The sequence below is a fragment of the Rana temporaria genome, chromosome 4 (genome assembly GCF_905171775.1).
Source record: "Rana temporaria chromosome 4, aRanTem1.1, whole genome shotgun sequence".
Taxonomy (NCBI): Eukaryota; Metazoa; Chordata; class Amphibia; order Anura; family Ranidae; genus Rana; species Rana temporaria.
Window position 1 is genome coordinate 244,086,690 of NC_053492.1, and position 21,021 is coordinate 244,107,710.

General features: G+C 46.6%; 1 protein-coding gene across 1 annotated transcript in view; it reads right to left on the reverse strand.

The window, feature by feature from the left end:
• Positions 1-21,021, reverse strand: part of MDN1 (midasin AAA ATPase 1) — a 354,267-nt gene that overhangs the window by 141,869 nt on the left and 191,377 nt on the right. The window contains 4 exon segments of the mRNA XM_040347762.1: positions 10,050-10,171; positions 10,174-10,194; positions 13,432-13,565; positions 13,804-13,910. Coding sequence (XP_040203696.1) covers positions 10,050-10,171; positions 10,174-10,194; positions 13,432-13,565; positions 13,804-13,910 — 384 coding nt within the window.

Here is a 21,021-nt window from a genome sequence, read left to right on the forward strand (position 1 = left end):
GTTCCACGGTCTCTTGTTCCCTGCAGCTTGCCCCTGGGGCCTGTTTGCAGCTGCGCGTCCAGGAGGCCGTCGATACTGCCTAGAGAATGAGGGCCCTGGAACTGGAGAGGTTGGGCGCTTAAAAGAGGGACCTCGGAACCTTTTCTTAACCGGCAAAAGGGTGCTCTTACCACTAGAGATCTTTTGAATATATTTGTCAAGATCTTCTCCAAACAATCTCTCTCCTTGAAAGGAGAATCCTGTAAGGAGTTTTTTGCAGGGGGTTTCTGCAGACCAGTTCTTTAACCAAAGTAATCTTCTCATGTGAACCAAATACAGGGATAGGCGGGACGCCTGTTGGATTGAATCCTTGATAGCGTCTACCGCGAAACATAAAGCTCTAGGTAGATCGGCTAAGTCCTGAGCCTGTTGAGCCGGAAGGTCCTTTAGGGCCTGCTTGGCCTGGTCTTTTAAAGCCTGGCAGACGCCAATGGCAGCTACAGCTGGCTGGACCACTGCCCCCGCTGTGGCAAAGGATGCCTTCAGTAAGGTCTCAAGCCTTTTATCCACAGGATCTTTGAACATGTGAATATTGTCCACCGGACACGTTAACGCTTTATTGACACATGATATGGCTGCGTCAACAGTGGGGACAGCCCATTTCCTTGAAACTCCTCCTCTAAAGGGTACATAACTGCGAACCTTTTAGGAGGCAAAAAAATCCTGTCTGGCTTAACCCAGTCCTGAAATATCAGGTCCTTTAATAAAGGATGGACCGGGAACACCAGGTTGGCTTGGGGCGCTTTTAGGGAGCCCAATGAGGACACAGCGGAGGCCAGAGGCTGAGGCAAAGGCATTTTAAAAGCTGACCGCACCATATCCGTTAAGGACTGACTCACCACAATTTTCTGCGTGAGAAGCTGAAAAAGGTTCTTCTATAGTAGAATCTTCAGAACCTAATATGGTCCAGGTGATCCTCAGCCTGGTTCTCCTGTATCTTGCCAATTCCTCAGTGGAAAGGACATCTTCCTCAGGAGATTCAAACTGGGGAGACGGGACCTAGCCCGCTTCTTCCGGATAAAGAGGCCGTAATAAGAGCGGCCATCCTTTTTTCAAATCCACCCAAGGTGGAGGCTAACTTCTCTTCCGTTACATAGAAGGAGTTGTTGAATAGGGCCCCGCCATAGCACCTAGCAACCCCGATGGCTCACCCCAGGGCAGCAACCTCCGGATCCTCCAGGGGAGGTAGGGGCAGGTGGATTCTGGAAATATCCTCCGAGCCCGATGGGGAACCCTTCGCTTTTTAACACCTTTAGCATTTTTAGCGTTCCCTGCACCCTTAGGAGCCATAATAAACAAATCTGAGATACTCCGCTAATATACAACTAACTGTAATAGCTGGAGAAAAACACACATTTAAATAAATGAGGAAAAAAATTAGGCTAGTAATGTTAGACAGAAAACTAAACTTCCCAAAACCATAACAAGATAGCATATTGAGCCCCAAGGGCTTAATCATATCCTAATATTGCTTCCCTTAATGCTGGGCTAAGAGAGTACCAAATGCTAAGTACTCTGACTGCTACTTAGTACACCGGCTTTCAGAGAAAAATATGAGCTAAACAGCTCTTTAGCAAGTGTACAAAAAAACGGCCACTAGTGTCACTGTGTCAGCATAACATAGGCAAACCTATCCTGCTCAGCTCAGCATCGCTGCTCCGTGTCCCTTCACAGCCTTCAGCAAACTGGACAGGCTAAATAGAGTTTTCCCTCTGATGTACAGAGGGGAGGGAACTCCCTGGGCGTCCCCCGCCCCTCCACGCACGTCGGCGCCTATAACAGTGCGCGCGCGCGCCGCTCCCGACGCCGCTCTACAGGAAGCAGGAAGCAGAATCCATGTGGGGAGAGGACCCGGGAGCTGCTGGAGACACACAGACATCAGGAAGTAAGTAATTTAAACCTGACATGCTCCCCTTTACATTTCATGGAGCAAAAACACCTTGTAGCAGCAGCAGCAGTCTATTAGCCCAGCCAGAGGAACAGTATACCTGGGTGTTTGAGCCATCCAGTCATGCAGACTTTGTGGTTTCTCTTTAGCCCATGCACAGAGGCATAAAAAAAGGCTTTTCCCCAGAGTCCCCTGTGGGGAGCCCACTGACAACCAAGTTCCGTAGGCCCCCCGCTTACCTTCCACGCCGCATTTGCTCATGCAAGAGGCCCAATCTTCCCCCTTCACCGTGGGTATGGTCATAGACCTTCAGGGACCGGGGTCCAAGTCAGGAACACACACACTCCTGGACCTATACAGCACTACTGGCAGCAGGTATCCATAGGTTAAAAAAACCCAGTCCTGGAACCCAGAGTCCAGCCCTCCAAGGAGAGGCATTATAGGCAAAACCCCATCCACGAATTGGGGCCCGGGTACCGTCCACTTTGGCTATGAAGCACCTTGGATGGATCCGGTCGGCTGGCCCTGGTCCCAAGGACAAACTGCAGGCACAACCTTCAACGTGCACCAACACCTAAGACACTGGCGAAAAAACTGAGGTACTCCCACTATGGGTGGGGGTTATATAGGGAGGGAACTTCCTGTCGGAGAGTGCCAGTGTCCATCACCTGAAGGTACACTATATAACCCATATGTAATGGCTATGCTGCTCTGTGTCCCGTGATGTACGATAAAGAAAAAGCTCCACAGCATGATGTTCCCACCTCCAAACTTCACTGCTGTTCCGGTGTTTTTTAGGGTGATGTGCAGTGCCATTTGATCTCCAAACATGGTGTGTATTATGGCACAGACTATATTGTCCCAGAAATCTTGCAAGGAGCACCTGGTCGAGGCAGTTTTATGGCAAAACATTTTGTTCTTTCCACTTTCAGATTAGGACCCCAACAGCGCTCACATGAACATTCAGAAGTTTAGAAATCCTTCTGTAACCAATGCCATCAGTATTTTTTGCAACAATACGGTTGCAAAGGTCTTCAGGGCTCTTTGCTCTTTCCCATCATGAGAGGATTCATGTGCGACACCTTGGTAATGAGACCATTGTATATAGGCCATCACAGTTGAGACTGAACCAGCTGATATGAAAGAGGAACTGCAGCCTGCGTACATAATATGTAATGAAACATCTTTGTTATTCTGAAGCTTCCCTCAAACCACTTTGAATTATATTTTATATATACTGCGATTTCGGTACTTGCCAAATATGCTGCAGAGATCTCCCTCCACAGAGTCTGGCTGCAACCATTTTAACTAGGGCAGCTGAAGCTGCTGCCTGTTCACTTCCTGGACATACACAGAGTCACACCTTCAAGCTCTCATTGACCCGCTTATGACGTATCTCCCCCCCCCCCCAGTAAAATCTCTCTTTATATAGAGAGAGCTGTGCATGTCGTCATAAGCTTAGGCCAAAGACCAGACAAGAAACAGGAAGTGGGCTGTATAAGGTATTTACTGGCAGAAAAAATGTTTTACAATCCAAAGTTAAAACAAGGGCAGAGGATTGAATAGATAAAAAGTTGAGAAAATGACTGAAGTTCCGCGTTAATTTGTGCTGACAAGGGGCATATTTCTTTCCAATTACTGAGATTGCAGCTGGTGTCTTGGCTTTCCATGCGTTCAATACTTTTCCCCTGTCTCATACCATTTTATTGCACATAACTTAATTTGTATGTATGGATTGTATGGGTTGTTACTGACATGTGGTGAACATTTCACGTCAATAGCACCTTAAAAATGCATTTAAATAGAAAAATGGTGATGCATTCAATACTCCATTTACCCGCTGTATATATGAAGCAAAATTCTGCTATCAATCCACCTGTTCAGACAAGATCCACCAGGTGCAGCCGCTTTGCCCTAAATTGCCAAGGTCTGCAGAACAATGTGTTTCTAAAGCAAAGCAAAGTAAAAAAAATAAAAAAAAATCACAAGGGAAGAGCTCCCCTAGTGTAAAAACATTTTTATTAAAAACAAAACGTAATCTATTAAACTCACATTTCCCCAATGTACACAAAGAGCTGGTTGTCTATGTGCCTCTGATCCATCCATACCTGCTGTTTGGAGTTTGTGTGTTCCTCCAGTGACAGACCAGGACTAAGCCGTGGAAAGTCCACAAGAGAGGCTGGGGATCACAAGAGCCCCTGGATGTAAAGGCAGCCGGTAACGGTCCAATCACTGGGGCCTGTGTCTTCTGGACAAGCAGACAATACAAAAACGGCACAGCACATGCAAGCTGGGGGAGGTGAACTTGGGGAAGCAGTGTGGTTGCCAGGTATACGGCACCAAACGTTTTTCGTGGCGTAGCCTCCAAGCATCAGAGATCAGATTATTTTAGGTTTTATCTTAATTAAATTTACACTTGGGAAGTGCGTCCCTTGTTTTTTCCCTTTTCTCATTGTATATAACCAAACATATTCGGTAAACACCATGATCAGTGACATAATTAACGTGCATGATGTGCAGGACAGTTGCATAAATAGGTTTTAATAAGGAAAACATGGTAAAAAAAAAAAACAACAACTATGAAAAATAGGATTTTTGTACTCACCGTAAAATTCATTTCTCTGAGTTCATGGACGACACAGCAGCATTGACCTTAGGGTTATGTACCTTTTCTCTAGGAGAGACAAGGCAGAAAAAAACAGCACTAAGTGTTAAAAACACTTCCAGTACAGCACCTCCCATGGGGGCGTGTCCCCCGGGTACATCCCACTCTCTGGAAGCATCCAGCCTCAGTTCGTAGACAAGCAGTACAAACAAAAGAGGGGTGGGTGCTGTGTCCGTCCATGAACTCAGAGAAATGGATTTTACGGTGAGTACAAAAATCCTATTTTCTCTTTCGTTCATGGACGGACACAGCAGCATTGACCTTAGGGACGTCCCCAAGCAGTGTCAAAAATGTCGAGAGGTGGGAAAAACACAGCAAACCAGGTTTCACCCCAAACAAACCATAGTTCCTCATCGGAGGAAATTCAATCTTAAACTGACGCCTGTAAAACCTTGCGGCCAAAGGAGGCATCCGAAGATGCACTCACATCCACCTTATAAAATTTTGAGAAGGTGTGGATTGACGACCAGATCGCTGGGAAAACCCAAGAGGCACAAATCGCCCTGGTCGAATGCGCCGTAACCAGGAAGGGGGGTGCCCGCCCCTTTAGGGCATAGGCCTGAAGCACGACCTGTCTGGTCCACCTAGAAATGGTGGCCGCCGAGACCGCCAGACCTTTTTTAGGACCAGTCACCGACACGAACAGTGAGTCCAACCTCCGAAACGGAGCCGTAGCAGACAAGTACACCCGTAGGGCTCGAACCACGTCTAAGGAAAGTAAAGTGGTCTCCCTCAAGTTTTTCGGCTGAGGGCATAAGGATGGAAGAACAATGACCTCATCAATGTGAAAAACCAAAAACAACCTTTGGAAGGAATGATGGCTGCGGTCGCAACACCACCTTATCCTTATGGAAGACGAAATAGGGAGCCTTGCAAAACAAGGCCGCCAGTTCAGGTACTCGTCTGACCGAAGTAATTGCCACCAGAAACACCACTTTCTGAGACAAAGTCAACAAGGGGATCTTCCGAATGTCCTCAAACGGAGTTTCTTGAAGCGCCAAAAGAACTAAATTCAAGTCCCATGGAGGTAGCGGAGGCCACACAGGAGGGGTTATAAGCCGGACCCCTACACAAACGTACGCACCAGTGAGTGCGACGCCAAGGGTCGCTGAAAGTAGACAGCTAGGGCCGAGATCTGACTCTTCACCGTATTCAAGGCTAGAGCCTGAACCATTCCACGCTGTAAAAACAGCAGAATTCGGGACATCCCGTATGTACGGGGGTGCCACTTCATCGAGATGTAGGCCCTCCTTGTATGATGGTAAATCTTTCGTGAAGCGGACTCCCATGCCCGTAGCCTGGTATAAATCACCGGGCCTGACAGGCCTCGATCCTACAACACCTGGCTCTCAAGAGCCACGCCGTCAAAGCCAGCGACTGTAAAGCAGGGTGAAAAATAAGACCTTGCGACAGCAGGTCCACCCACGGGTCCCTCGATCTGGTCACCATTCGTGACACCTTCCGATTGAGACGGGACGCTCGAAGGTCCACGTCTGGAGTGCCCTATTTCTGGCACAGACACCTCCGGGTGTAGCGACCAGTCTCCTTGGTCCAGCTTTTGGCGACTTAGATAGTCGGCTTGCCAATTCAGCACCCCCGAAATGTACACCGCTGACAGAGCTGGAACGTAGCTTTCGGCCCACCGGAGGATGTGCGCGACTTCAGTCGCCGCAGTCGAGCTTCATGTGCCCCTCTGGTGATTGACGTATGCCACTGCCGTGGCGTTGTCGGACTGGCTACTGACCGGTCGGCCTTGTATGCCCAGAGACCGCTTGGAGAAACACCACTTGATCGCTCGAAGCTCCAGTACTTTGATCGGAAGACGGGACTCCTCCTGAGTCCAACGCCCCTGGGCTCACTGGGCACCCCCCCCCCCAGCCGGAAAGGCTGGTATCCGTTGTGATCACTTGTCCAGTGACACAGCATAAAACAAATTTTTGTTCCTGAGTACCGGAGATGTCAGCCACCACACTAGGGAGGACTTGGTCAGTCGACTCACCCGAATATGGTAATCCAGATACGAAGGAAGCTTGTTCCAACGTGACAGAATCTCGTTCTGTAACACTCGAGTGTGGAATTGTGCAAACGGGACTGCCTCGAAAGAGGCCACCATCAGACCCAGTATTCTCATGCAAAGGCGAAGCGACGCCCATTTCTGGGTCACCAACCGCCGCACCGCAGATTCTGCGGCTTCTCCGCTGGGAGGAAAACATTTGCCTCCGAAGAATCCAGGACCAACCCCAGATACTCCAGCCGCTGAGACGGTACTAGTACGGACTTCTGTATATTCAGTAGCCAACCGATTTCCCGGAGGGTCCGACAGGTGATAAGACACGTCCTCTTCTAACTCTGAGCTTGAGGAACCTCTCGGAAAAAGGTCGTCCAGGTATCCCATGATAGCGATCCCGCACTGCCGCAGCAGGGCCAGAATCGGGGTGAGCACCTTGGTGAGAACCCGTGGTGCCAAGGCCAGGCCGAACGGGAGGGCCACAATTTGAAAGTGGTCCTCTCCGATCGCAAAACGCAGAAATCTCTGGTGTTTTGCACATATGGGGATATGCAGGTACGCGTCCTTGATATCCCAGGACGCTAGGAAATCCCCCTGACGGAGCGCTGCTATTACTGAGCGCATAGACTCCATCTTGAGCTTTTGTACCTTTACAAAGCAATTGAGGGCCTTGAGGTCCAGAACTGGACGGACCCTGTCCTTCTTGGGGATACAAACAGATTGGAGTAAAGCCGCTGAAAACGTTCCTGCGAGGGAACCGGCACAATCACTCCTCTGACCAGCAGATCCTGGACAGCCCTTGACTGATCTTTCAGGCAACCCGGAGGTTGGAGGGAAAAACTCTGTTTGGCGGACAAGAGAGAAATTCTATCTTGTACCCCGAGGAAACTACTTCACAGACCCAACGGTCGAAAAGAAGAGACCTCCACCAAGTCGCGAGCCGGCCCCCCCACCCGAGTTGTGGGTGGGGGGGCAAACCTTCAGGCGGAGGCAGGCTTGTTGGGCTTGCGGTACCAGGTGTGCTTTTGTCCTTCAGTGGACGCCTTAGCACCCTGAAAATGTTTTCCTGTCGCACTTGGCGAACAAAAAGACCGCTTGGGGGGTGGTAAATGAGGGCCCTTGCCTACGACGAGGCTCCTTTCCCTTCCCAGACTGCGGGAGCAGAGTTCTCTACCACCTGTGGCATCCTTTAGGTCATCCAGGGAAGCCCCAAAAAAGCCGTTCACCCTTAAAGGGTATTTCCAACAGGGACTTCTTTGAGGACTGGTCCGTAGACCAACATTTTAGCCACACAAGGCGGCATAGTACCACCGTGGAGGCCCAGGTAAGTTTATCCAGGGCGACTCAGACAAATTTGAGACCTTGGACCAACTGGTCGGCCAGGTCAACGCAGGTCTCCGAAGCATTCTGCGCCTCCAGCTCCTGCACCAGGGACTTAACCCGTTCAGTAAAAGTCTGTGACACCAGAGCCCCGGCTAAAACCAGTCTCACTGCCGACCCCACCACTGTGAATAAAGAGCGGGCCACAGCCTCCGCTCTCATGTCTGCGGGGTCCTTAAAGGCGGGAGCCCCTTCCACAGGCAACGTGGTAGCTTTGTTAAGCCTGGACACAGGGGGGTCCACTGACGGAGGAGATACCCACTGTTTTTGGAAATCCTCCCCAAAAAGGTAACGGACCGCAAAGTACTTTAGTACAGCAACAGCTTTCTGCGGCCGATCCCATTCCTTGTATAACAAGTCGTCCGGATATGGAACACAAGGAAACACTTTCGCGGTGTGGGCTGGCTTGCGGAACCCAAAAGGGACCGGCATGTCTGATGCCTCTGCAAATCCTCAGTTTTAGAGTATCCCGCACCGCAGTGATAAAAGCTCCAATTAATTCCTTATCCTGCTTTGACCCTGAAGCAGAATCATCCTCACTGTCCACGTGGTTAAGTCCTGCATCCTCTGACATGAGAAGTGTGGGCAAGGGCAGAAGCAGTACTGGTTCTGCATCAGAGACACCCCCCATAAACATGCTCAGGGAGGGGGCGATTTTTAACCCCCCTTCTGGCCACTAGCCGCTCCATCCTGGCAACAAATGTCTCCAGGACTGTCGCCACAGCATCCAGTGAGGCCACAGGAGCAGGGGCACAAAGGGTTAAGTCCTGGCATGATTGGGGAAAAAACCTCACATGAGGGGCCCTGGTGGTTCAGACTCCATGCTGCCACACAAAAAATGTTGCCACCTTAGTCTGCAGACTCCAAAATGGACCCACCGGCCACTCTCCTGGCTGACACAAGGAGCAGGGACCCCCAAGGACTCACCACCCAGGACAGGCTGTACCGCTGAGCAGAGCCGAGAGAAGTGATGTCTGTGTTGTGTCATTTTCTCTGGAGAAGAAGCTGCGGTGTGTGCGCCGTTATTACATGCACATGAGGCCAAAGAATTTCTAAAATGGCTGCCGACATGCATAAAACAGCATGTGGGCTACAAGAAAATGGCCGCCGAGTATATCGAGCCGCGGCTCTGGCAAAATGGCGGCCGTACACGTGCAAACACACTGTAAAAAACACACAGCCCCACACAGAGCCACAACAATACATTTCAGCCCAGTGCAGTAAAAAACATAGCACCCCACAGCAGCACAGCCCCTCGGCAGTAGCAGAGCCCTCTCAGGTGGACCCCTCAGCTCACAGCCGCCACCCAGAAATGGGGAAGGAGGTAGAGGAAAAGGGAGAGAGGAAAGCAGGGCGGACCCTCAGTGGACCTCCCCAGGAATGCACCAGCCAAAATCGCCCTGCCGAGGCAAGGGGGACACTTACACCGTCCTGCGACCACCGGCTGGAGGCATTCCAAACAGAACCAACGTCCGCTTGCGGCATGGCTGTCGGCCCGGCCCACTGACACAGCCATAGAGGACGGTCATATGTTGTGCCCTGGAACATGTAGTTCACCCGGCCGCTCCTGGAGCAACAGGGCATGTCGTGGATGCCTAGTTAAAGACCGGCACGCGCTCGATGCCGAACGTGGGACGACTACAAGGATTCAAAATCCAGCCTGTCACCCAGTCGGCAAGTTGATCGAGATCCCAGGATCCAAAAAGCAGGAACAGAAAAACAAATAAAGGCGAAAAAAAATTAAAAAAAAAAAAAAAAAAAAAAAATCGCAAAAAAAAATCCAGCGCAATGAGCTCCAGAAATGCCATGCTCTCCTGACGCTAGGCAGATTAAAACTGATGCTTCCAGAGTGGGATGTACCATGGGAGGTGCTGTACTGAGAAGTGTTTTTAACACTTAAAGTGATGTTTTTTCTGCCTAGTCTCTCCTAGAGAAAAGGTACATAACCCTAAGGTCAATGCTGCTGTGTCCGTCCATGAACGAGAAATGTAACTAGTTTGATACAATCACTTAACCAAGTTAAGAGCCTTGTAGTCGATCATATTAAGCACAGATGCAATGGCACCAACCTTTGATGCTCATGTCCAAGGAACAGCTGTGTAATTGGCTTCAAGGAGTACTTTGCCAACCATTGCCAATGAAATGTTAGCAGGGCCAAATCAGCTGACTCCAATCCAATAGTCCTCAGGACAAAACCCTGAATCGATCACGCCACTGGGACAACAGAACAACTAAGAAAGAAAAAAAACCACCACCAATTACTACATTAACGACATCATTAAAACAAATAGGCTTACTGCAAGAAATGCAATCTTTTTCCAAGTATATTTTTTACCAAAAATATATATACGGTAACCGATACAGTGGATATAAAAAGTCTACACACACACACACACACACACACACACACACACACACACACACACACACACACACACACACACACACACCTCTTAAATATCAGGTTTCTGTGATGAAAAAAAAAACGAGACAAAAATAGATAATTTCCGAACTTTTCCCACCTTTAAATGTGACCTATAAACTGTACAACTCAATTGAAAAAAAAAATGATATTACCAAGAACTGTCCCTCCAAAATTGATGAAGACAAAAACTGGTCAGGGAGGCTGACAAGAGACCTACAGCAACATTAAAGGATCTGCAGGAATATCTGGCAAGTACTGGCTTGTGTGGTACATGTGAAAACAATCTCCCTGGATTCTTCACATGTCTGGGCTATGGGGTAGAGTGGCAAGACGGGAAGCCTTTTCTTATGAAGAAAAACATCCATGTCTGGGAAGTAATGGTAGTTACCTGGTGCATGTGTAGGGAAGCACCAGGTAACTACCATTACTTCCTAGTTCGCCCTCATCCCACTACCCTTTCACATTATGGATTATCCCTGATGGATTCACTTATTTACTACAGACTCCTACATGGAATTGAGGGAATACCCTAACCCATGACACTTACAGTGACCTGCTACCTGGGAGTGATACTTTTTGCGTGCTGCTAGCTGTTTGACCTGTTGCCACCTCAGGTCCCGATCGGACAGCCTTTTGGCTCCATACTTTTTTTGCATACATCGCCATTTGTGGCACATTGTGTAAGTAACCCTTACTGACCTTTCACCTTTTGGGTGGAAAGTTCAGTCAATATTTGATTACTTTGTACGTTGTTATTCCAGACATCCCATCTGCCCCTGAGGAGTGTTTTCCATACACGAAACGCCGCGTCGGGCTTACAAAGATGTAGCTACTTGTACTAATGGGATTTTTATTCTGATCTACTAATCATTTATTTAATTTTACAATACATTTTTTGTTGTGTACGGTTTAGTCCCTATGTGTCTATACTTATTGATTGAACTGAACAAATCTATTGTTATGTGCTAATACTTGTATTATGATGTAATTCTGGTTATGCTATGTGTCACTGTACACGCTAACTGCTTTTACTGTATGGATATTATATCCACCTAATACATGTTTACTACTTTCAATTGGTTCCATTCTTTTTTTACCCCCATCAGCACACTGTTTCATTTAAAGTCCCTTATCTTTTTATTTCAGATTGAATCCGGGATGGAGATGCATCCTGTATGTAATCTCATTTAAAGTCCCCACCACGCCTTTGGCGTCCCCCCCTTTCCTCATAACGTCCAAGCCTGGCTACATTTTGCAAAAACACATCTCAAGTCTCCCAAAAGCATGTGGGAAATTGTGTTATGGTCTGATGAAACCTAGTTTAACTTTTTTGCCATAATTTCAAAAGATAGTTTGGCGCAAAAACACTGCACATAAAAAGACCACCACAGTGAAGCATGGTGGTGGCAGCATTATGCTTTGGGTCTGTTTTTCTTCAGCTGAAACAGGAGCCTTACTTAGTCAAGGTAGAGGAAATTGGCAACAGTTTTAAATACCTGTCAATATTGGCACAAAACCTTCAGGCTTATGCTAGAAAGCTGACCATGAAGAGGAACTTTGTCTTTCAGCATAACGATCCAAAGCATGCATCCAAAATCAAAGAAATGGCTTTTACCAGACGAAGATCAAAGTTTTGGAATGGCCCAGCCAGAACCCAGACCTGAATCAGGTTGAAAATTTGTGTGGTGATCTGAAGAGGGCTGTGCACAGGAGATGCCCTCACAATCTGACAGATTTGGTGTGTTTTTGCAAAGAAGAGTGGGCAAATATTGCCAAGTCAAGATGTACCATGCTGATAGACTCATACCCAAAAAGACTGAGTGCTGATAATAAAAATCAAAAGGTGCTTCAACAAAGTATTAGTTTAAAGGTGTGCACACTTATGCAACCAGGTTTTAGTTTTTTACTTTTACTTCCCTCCACCTAAGAGATATCAATTTTTTTTTAACCAAGTTGTACAATTTATAGGTCACATTAAACACTTCAGCCCCGGAAGATTTGCCTGCTTAATTAATGACCAGGCTATTTTTTGCGATGCGGCACTGTCACTTTAACTGACAATTGCACGGTCTTGCAACGTTGTATCCACAACAGAATTGACATCTCTACCCCCCACAAATAGCTTTCTTTTGGTGGTATTTGATCACCTCTGCAGTTTTTATTTTTTTGCGCTATAATACAAAAAATATATAAATAAAAAAAATGTATTCATCAGTTTAGGACAATATATATTTTGCTACATGTTTTTGGTAAGATTCGCAATAAGCGTATATCGATTGGTTTGCGCAAAATTTATAGAGTTTACAAAAATAGGGGAAATATTTTGGGACTTATTTTATTGTTTTTGATAGTAATGTAGTGATCTGAGATTTTTAGCGGGCCTGCCATATTGCGGTGGACAAATCTGACCTAGGTGACACTTTTTGGTGACCAGTGACACCAATACAGTTGAAAAGTGCTATAATTTTTTTTTTTCTAATTGTGGCTCTTTATTTATAGCGCAAAAAATAAACACAGAAATGATCAAATACCACAAAAGGACGTCAATTTTGTTGTGTGCAATGACGCGCTCCCAATTGTCAGTTAAAGCGGCGCAGTACCATATCGCAAAAATGGCCTGGTCATTAAGGGGGTAAATCCTTCTGGGATGAAGTGGTTAACTAAAAATTACAGAGGCAACCAAATAAAAAGTGGCTTGCTCAAAGTTCAGATAGAGTCAAGTGAAAGACTTGAAATGCTTTGAAACATAACTACGGCCTACATGATTTTCTGAATGAAGGGATTGATAGGTGAGGACTGACAAAATGTATTACACCCAAGTATGTTCCAAGTTCTCCCAAGGAAAGTTGAGTGAGCCTCATGGATCAGACGTGTGTTTTCCTAGAGCATATCCTTGGATTACTGCAGAACTCTAAAAATAATTGAATCCCCAATTCTGTTTAAATATATTCAACATACACATATTCAGACTGTTAGGAAAAAAACAGAGAAAGCGGAAACCAGAATTTTGTACAACAAAATTTCACCTCGTTTGTAGCTTCATTAGATAGTGGAGTGTGGTTGGACTGAAGGCACTCAAAGACAAGCATGTCCCATAGGTCAAAAAATGCAACAAGATGGGCGACCACTGGGTGAGGAAGGTCATGGTGAACAGCTGGATCTACACCAAGAGAAATAATAGTTAAAAAAATAAAAAATAAATAAAAAAAAAATAAAAAAAGGAGAAGAAGAAGGAGAAGGAGAAGAAGGAGAAGAACAAGAACAAGAACAAGAACAAGAAGAACAAGAACAAGAACAAGAAGAAGAAGATCGAAAGATCCAAGATGCAAAAAACAAAAAAAAAAGTGTAATTGTGGCGTTATATTTGTTAAAGTTAGTTATAAAAAAAGTCAACATACCTTGGTGAAAATCTACAGCAATTTTCAAAGCACTTCCTCTCTTCAGTTTTTTAGATGAATGGATCTCAATATAAGATTGACGTTGCCGGTTCAGAAGAACCAATCCCCTGTGAAGTAACCAACTTTTAGGCATTTTCCACACACACACACACACACACATCCCAATTTAAAAGATAATTAAAAATCTACATTACAACAGAATGCAATGATTTGCAAATCTCAAATCTATATTTTATTCACAATAGAAACTAGAAAAACACATCAAATTGTTAAACTGAGAAAATGTACAATTTTAACCACTTCTTTACTGGGCACATATACCCCTTCCTGACCAGGTGAAATTTCAGCTTGTGGCACTGCGTCACTTTAACTGACAATTGCGTGGTCGTTCGACGTGGCTCCCAAACAAAATTGACGTCCTTTTTTCCCCACAAATAGAGCTTTCTTTGGTGGTATTTGATCGCCTCTGCGGTTTTTATTTTTTGCGCTATAAACAAAAATAGAGCGACAATTTTGAAAAAAAAAAAAATATTTTTTTACTTGTTTCTATAATAAATAGCCCAATTTTTTTTAAAAAACATTTTTTTTCTCAGTCTAGGCGATACGTATTCTACATATTTTTGGGGAATAAAAAAAAAAAAAATCGCAAGAAGCGTCTGGTTTGCACAAAAGTTATTGCGCTTACAATATAGGTGACATAATTATTTATTTTTTATTTTATTTTTTTACTACTAATGGCGGCGATCAGCATTTTTTTCGTGACTGCGACATTATGGCGGACACTTGACACATTTTGGCGCCATTCACATTTATACAGCGATCAGTGCTATAAAATATGCACTAATTACTGTATAAATGTGACTGGCAATTGAAGGGGTTTAACACTAGGGGGTGAGGAAGGGGTTAAATGTGTACCCTAAATTGTGTTCTAACTGTAGGTGGAGGGGGTGACCGATCTATGTCCCTATGTACAAGGGACACAGATCGGTCTCCTCTCTCCCCTGACAGGACATGGATCTCTGTGTTTACACACAGAGCTCCACGTCTTGTCCCTGTAGCCGCCGATCCAGAGTCCCTGGCGGACATCACGGCCGCCAGGCACTCGCATCGGCATCTCAGCGATGCGGCGAGCACGCGTGCGCCGCCGGACATGCGCGCGCAGGCCGTGTTTTTACAGCCTGTTAGAGATTCAGAACCACCCCGCGGCCGTATAAAGTCGTACGGCCGTCGGGTAGTGGTTAAGAAAGGAAAAAAAAAATAAAAAATGTAATTTTAAAATAAAAATGTATGGCAGCAAAAAACTCAAAAACGTTGGGACGTGGTCATGTTTACCATGGTGTAGCACCCCCTCTTTTTTATTTAATTTTTTTTAACACTAAGCATCTGGGAACTGAGGAGATCATTTGCTCGAGTTTTGGGAGAGAAATGTTGTCCCATTCTTGGCTGGATCTAGGATTTTATCTGCTCAACAGCCATGGGTCTTTATTTTTTGTTTCAAAATGCGCCAAGCAGGCCAGTTAACCGCTTAAAGGACCACTGCACGACTATTTACATCGGCAGCATGGCATGGCTGGGCACCCTTTAAGATGCCCAGCTGTGGGTGACTGCACCCGCGGGACCCGATCGCCACCGGTGTCCCGCGATCTGGTCACAAAGAGGAAGAACGGGGAGAGGCGAGTGTAAACAAACCTTCCCCATTCTTCCTAGTGTGGCTGTCGGTGATGGTCTGTTTCCTGTGTTCGGGAACGACGATCAGTGATGTCACACGCACAGCCACGCCCCCCACAGTAAGTACACCCCCTTAGGACACACTTAACCCCTACAGCGCCCTCTCCTGGTTAACCCCTTCACTGCCAGTGTCATTTTCACAGTAATCAGTGCATTTTTATAGTACTTTTCGCTGCGAAAATGATAATGGTCCCAAAAATGTGTCAAGTGTCCGACAATGGCGCAGTCACGAAGAAAAAAAAACAAACGCTGATCGCCGCCATTAGTAGTAAAACTTTTTTTTTTATAAAAATGCCATAAAACTATCCCCTATTTTGTAAACGCTATACATTTTTCACAAACCAATCAATAAATATTTTTTTTTTTACCAAAGATATGTATTAGAATACGTATCAGCCTAAACTGAGGAAAAAAGTTTAATATATTTTTGGGCGATATTTATTATAGCAAAAAGAGGTTACTTTTTTTTTAAATTGTCGCTCTATTTTTGTTTATAGCGCAAAAAATAAAAACCGCAGATGTGATCAAATACCACCGAAATAAAGCTCCATTTGTGGGGAAAAAAGGACGCTAATTTTGACTGGGAGCCACGTCGCACAACCGCGCAATTGTCAGTTAAAGCGACGCAGTGCCGAATCGCAAAAAGGGGCCAGGTCCTTTACCTGCATATTGGCCTGGGTCTTAAGTGGTTCAGCACCCAGACTTTACTACTACAAAGCCATGCTGTTGTCATAGATGCAGTATAGCATTGTCCTGCTGAAATATGGAAGGCCTTCCCTGAAAAAGACTTTGTATGGATGGTAGCGTATATGTTGCTCTAAAAGCAGGATATCTTTTAGCCTAGATGGTGCCTTTCCATAAATACAAACTGCCCATTTCATACACAATAATGAATCCCCATACAAAAACAGATGCAGGCTTTTGAACCGAGCCCTGAAAACAAGCCAAAAGGTCCCTCTGTGTCAGGTATTTTGGAATACAACCTGGTTGTCAATCACATACAGCTCTAAGGCTGCATTCACACCTGAGCATTTCAAAGTCTATCGTTTTTACCACGATTTTGTACAGGTCACCAGTGTAAAAAGCAGAAAAAAGAGATTTTTAATACAGCTTACCTGTAAAATCTTTTTCTTGGAGTACATCACGGGACACAGAGCGGCATTCATTACTATATGGGTTATATGGAGTACCTTCAGGTGTAGACACTGGCAATCTCAAACAGGAAATGCCCCTCCCTATATAACCCCCTCCCCATAGGAGGAGTACCTCAGTTTTGTAGCAAGCAGTATGCCTCCCAAAATGGTCCTCAAAAAAAGAGGGGTGGGAGCTCTGTGTCCCGTGATGTACTCCAAGAAAAAGATTTTACAGGTAAGCTGTATTAAAAATCTTTTTCTTTATCGTACATCACGGGACACAGAGCGGCATTCATTACTATATGGGATGTCCCAAAGCAATGCTTACAATGAGGGGAGGGAGAACATCTCCAAGACAAAAGGATTTAATTTAGAGATATACTCAAATCATAATAAATCCAACTTAGTTGAGAAAAATAAAATTTTTTAAATTTAACTCGAACAAGAGGAGCCCCCGGAATCCGAGGGTCTCAAACTGCAGCCTGCAGCACTGCCTGCCCGAAGGCAGTATCAGTATTCCTTCTTACGTCCAACTTGTAGAATTTTGTAAACGTGTGGACAGAAGACCAGGGTTGCCGCCTTGCAAACTTGAGCCATAGAGATCTGGTGGTGTGCTGCCCAGGAGGCGCCCATGGCTCTAGTAGAATGAGCCTTTAATGATACTGGAGGAGGCAACCCTTTCAAGCCGTAGGCCTGAGTGATTAATTGCTTAATCCACCTAGAAATGGTGGACTTTGCAGCTGCCTGCCCCTTCTTGGGCCCATCCGGTAGAATGAACAGCACATCTGTCTTCCGGATCTTCTTTGTAGCTTTAAGATAGGCCTTCATGGCCCTGACAATATCCAAGGTATGCAGCAACCCTTCCTTTCTGGAAGTAGGTTTAGGGAAGAAGGATGGTAATACCAAATCCTGGTTCAAATGAAAACTGGATATGACCTTCGGAAGGAAGGAAGGATGAGGGCGGAGAACGACCCTGTCCTTATGAAAAACAAGATATGGTTCCTTACAGGATAAGGCTGCCAGCTCCGAAACTCTTCTTGCGGAAACTATGGCAACCAAAAATACTAACTTCCTTGTCAGTAGAACCAAAGGAATATCAGCCAACGGCTCAAACGGTTGTTTCTGTAAACTTTGACAGAACAAGATTTAAATCCCACGGACAAAGCGGGGATTTAACTGGAGGTCTAATACGTAAGACCCCTTGAAGGAAGGTCTTAACCAGCGAGTGGGTGGCCAGCGGCCGCTGAAACCACACTGACAGAGCAGAAATCTGTCCTTTGATTGTGCTTAATGCCAATCCTTTATCCACTCCTAGCTGGAGAAAACTTAATACTCTATCGATGGTAAATTTGCGAGAAAGCCATCGCTTGGACTCACACCAGCCTACATAGGCCTTCCAGACCCTGTAATAAATCACCCTAGAGACCGGTTTCCTGGCTCTGATTAGGGTAGAGATTACTTTCTGAGACAGACCTCTACCCCTGAGAATCAGGGATTCAGCTTCCAGGCCGTCAAATTTAGATGCCGTAAGGCAGGGTGGAGGATCGGACCTTGCGATAGCAGGTCTGGCCGTAGAGGAAGAGGTCCAAGGGTCTCCCACTACCATCCTTAAGATTAGTGAGTACCATGCCCTTCTGGGCCATGCTGGAGCTACCAGGATGACTGGTATGTGCTCCACCCGGATCCTGCGCAGCAGGCGGGGTAGTAACTGGAGCGGGGGGAAACGCATAAAGAAGTTTGAACTGATGCCAAGGGCAAACCAACGCATCGGTTCCGCAGGCCATCGGATCCCTTGAGCGGGACATGAACCTGTCTAGTTTCTTGTTGAGTCTCGATGCCATGATATCCACGTCCGGCACTCCCCATCTTTGGCAGAGTGCTTGAAAGACTAGTGGATGCAGAGACCATTCCCCCGGCCATAGAGTCTGGCGGCTTAAGAAGTCCGCCTGAAAGTTGTCCACTCCTGGAATGAATATTGCCGATATGCAGGGCACATGAGCCTCTGCCCATAGAAGAATCAAGCTCACCTCTCTCTGAGCGGTTTGACTCCTGGTTCCCCCTTGGTGATTTATGTGTGCCACGGCCGTGGCATTGTCTGATTGAATTCTCACCGGGAACCCCTGCAATTTTGACGTCCAAGCCCTGAGGGCTAGTCGAGCAGCTCTGAGCTCCAAGATGTTGATGGGCAACTGCTTCTCTGGCTTTGCCCAAGTACCTTGGCGAGTGCAACCATCCAAAATTGCTCCCCAGCCCGTCAGGCTGGCGTCTGTGGTCACTATCTTCCAAGCCACTGGGCTGAAAGACCTCCCCTTCAGTAGATTCTGAGGGTCTAACCACCAACACAGACTTTGTCGGACTCTTGATGAGAGCGGCAACGGGATATCCAAGGCCTGTGGCCTTCTGCTCCATGCTGACAGGATGGCTGCCTGTAGGATGCGAGGTGTGGCTCTGGGCGTATGGTACCGCCTCGAATGTGGCCACCATCTTGCCTAGTAACCTCATACATAGGCGAATAGTCGGTTCTTTCTTGCTTAGAACCAGTAGGATTAATTCCTTGATGGCTTTTTACCTTCCTCAGAGGTAGGAACACTCCTTGTTGTTCTGTGTCTAATCTCATGCCGAGATATTCCAACTGCTTTGTGGGCTGGAAAGCTGACTTTTCTCGATTTAGGACCCAGCCGAACCTCTCGAGGTATTGGACCGTGAGGGCCACTGCTCGCTCCAAGCCGGGAGACGAGTGATCTATGACTAGGAGGTCGTCCAGGTATGCTAGGATCGTGACCCCTTGGATCCTTAGTTTGGCTAGGATTGGAGCTAGGACCTTCGTGAACACCCGGGGGGCCGTAGCCAACCCGAAGGGAAGCGCCACGAATTGGAAGTGACGCGAAGCCACCATGAAGCGTAGATATCTTTGATGTGGCTGATAAATTGGAACATGAAGGTAGGCATCCTTTATGTCTATGGACGCCATGAAGTCGTCCTTCTGGAGTGTGGCAGCTGCTGACCGCACGGATTCCATCCGAAATGAGCGGATCTTTAGATATGCATTTACCATCTTTAGGTCCAAAATTGGCCTGACATCTCCATTGGATTTTGGGATGATGAATAGGTTGGAGTAGAAACCCAGCCCCTGTTCCAGGACTGGTACCTCTACTATTACTTCCTGGGAAAGTAGATGATCTAATGCCGATCTTAATGCGGCTCCCTTTTCCGGATCGTTTGGAATCCTCGACTTCTGGAAATGAGGAGGAGGAAACCTTAGGAAATCTAATTTGTAGCCTGTGGCCACGGAAGACCGTACCCACTCGTCGGGAATGCTGGCTTCCCAAATCTCTGAAAAGAGTCGCAGCCTTCCCCCCACCTTCGTGGGTGGGGGCGCCCCTTCATAAGGTTGGTTTGGGGGCTGGTTTTGCTGGTTTGCGAAACCACTGCCTTTTGCCTCTAACAGCCTGTCCTTGTGATCTGCTGTTGAAGCCGAAGTTTGCTTTTGCAGGAGGCCGTCGATACTGCTTGGCATTAGAGGGCCCCTGCCCAGGGGAATACTGTCGTTTAAACGCAGGTCCCTGAACCTTCTTCTTAGTTGGCAAGAGAGTACTCTTGCCGTTTGAAATGGTCTGAATGTATTTATCTAGGTCTTCTCCGAAGAGTCGTCCTCCATGGAAGGGGAACCCTACCAGGAGCTTCTTGCATGGGGGCTCAGCCTCCCAGCTTTTTAACCATAAGAGTCTTCTCATATGGATAAGGGATAACGATAAACGTGACGCTTGCTGGATAGAATCCTTGATTGCGTCTACCGTAAAACATATGGCCTTAGGGACATCCGAAAATTTTTCTGCCTGCTGGGCCGGAATAAGTTTAAGCATCTGCTTAAATTGATCCGATAATGCTTGAGCGACCCCAATCGCAGCCACAGCTGGCTGTACTACTGCCCCTGCAGTAGTGAAGGAGTTCTTAAGTAGTGCTTCCAAGCGCTTATCAACTGGATCCTTGAACACCTGTATGTTTTCTACAGGGCATGTTAACGATCTGTTAACACATGAGATGGCTGCGTCCACTGCAGGAGTAGCCCATCTTTTGGAAAATTTTTCTTCCATAGGATATAGGACAGAGAACCTTTTAGGTGGTAAGAAGATCTTATCTGGCTTGTTCCAATCTTGGAACAAAATTCCCTCTAATAGAGGATGGATCGGAAACACAGCATTGCTTTGAGGCGCCCTCAGTGAGCCCAAAGCTGAAACCGTCGATACCTGGAGATCTGGTACTGGCAAGTTGAATGTCCTATGGACCAAGTCCGACAATCCTTGAATCCACCAGCTCTCCCTCAGGGAGACTGCCCCAGACTCCTCTGTATCCGGGT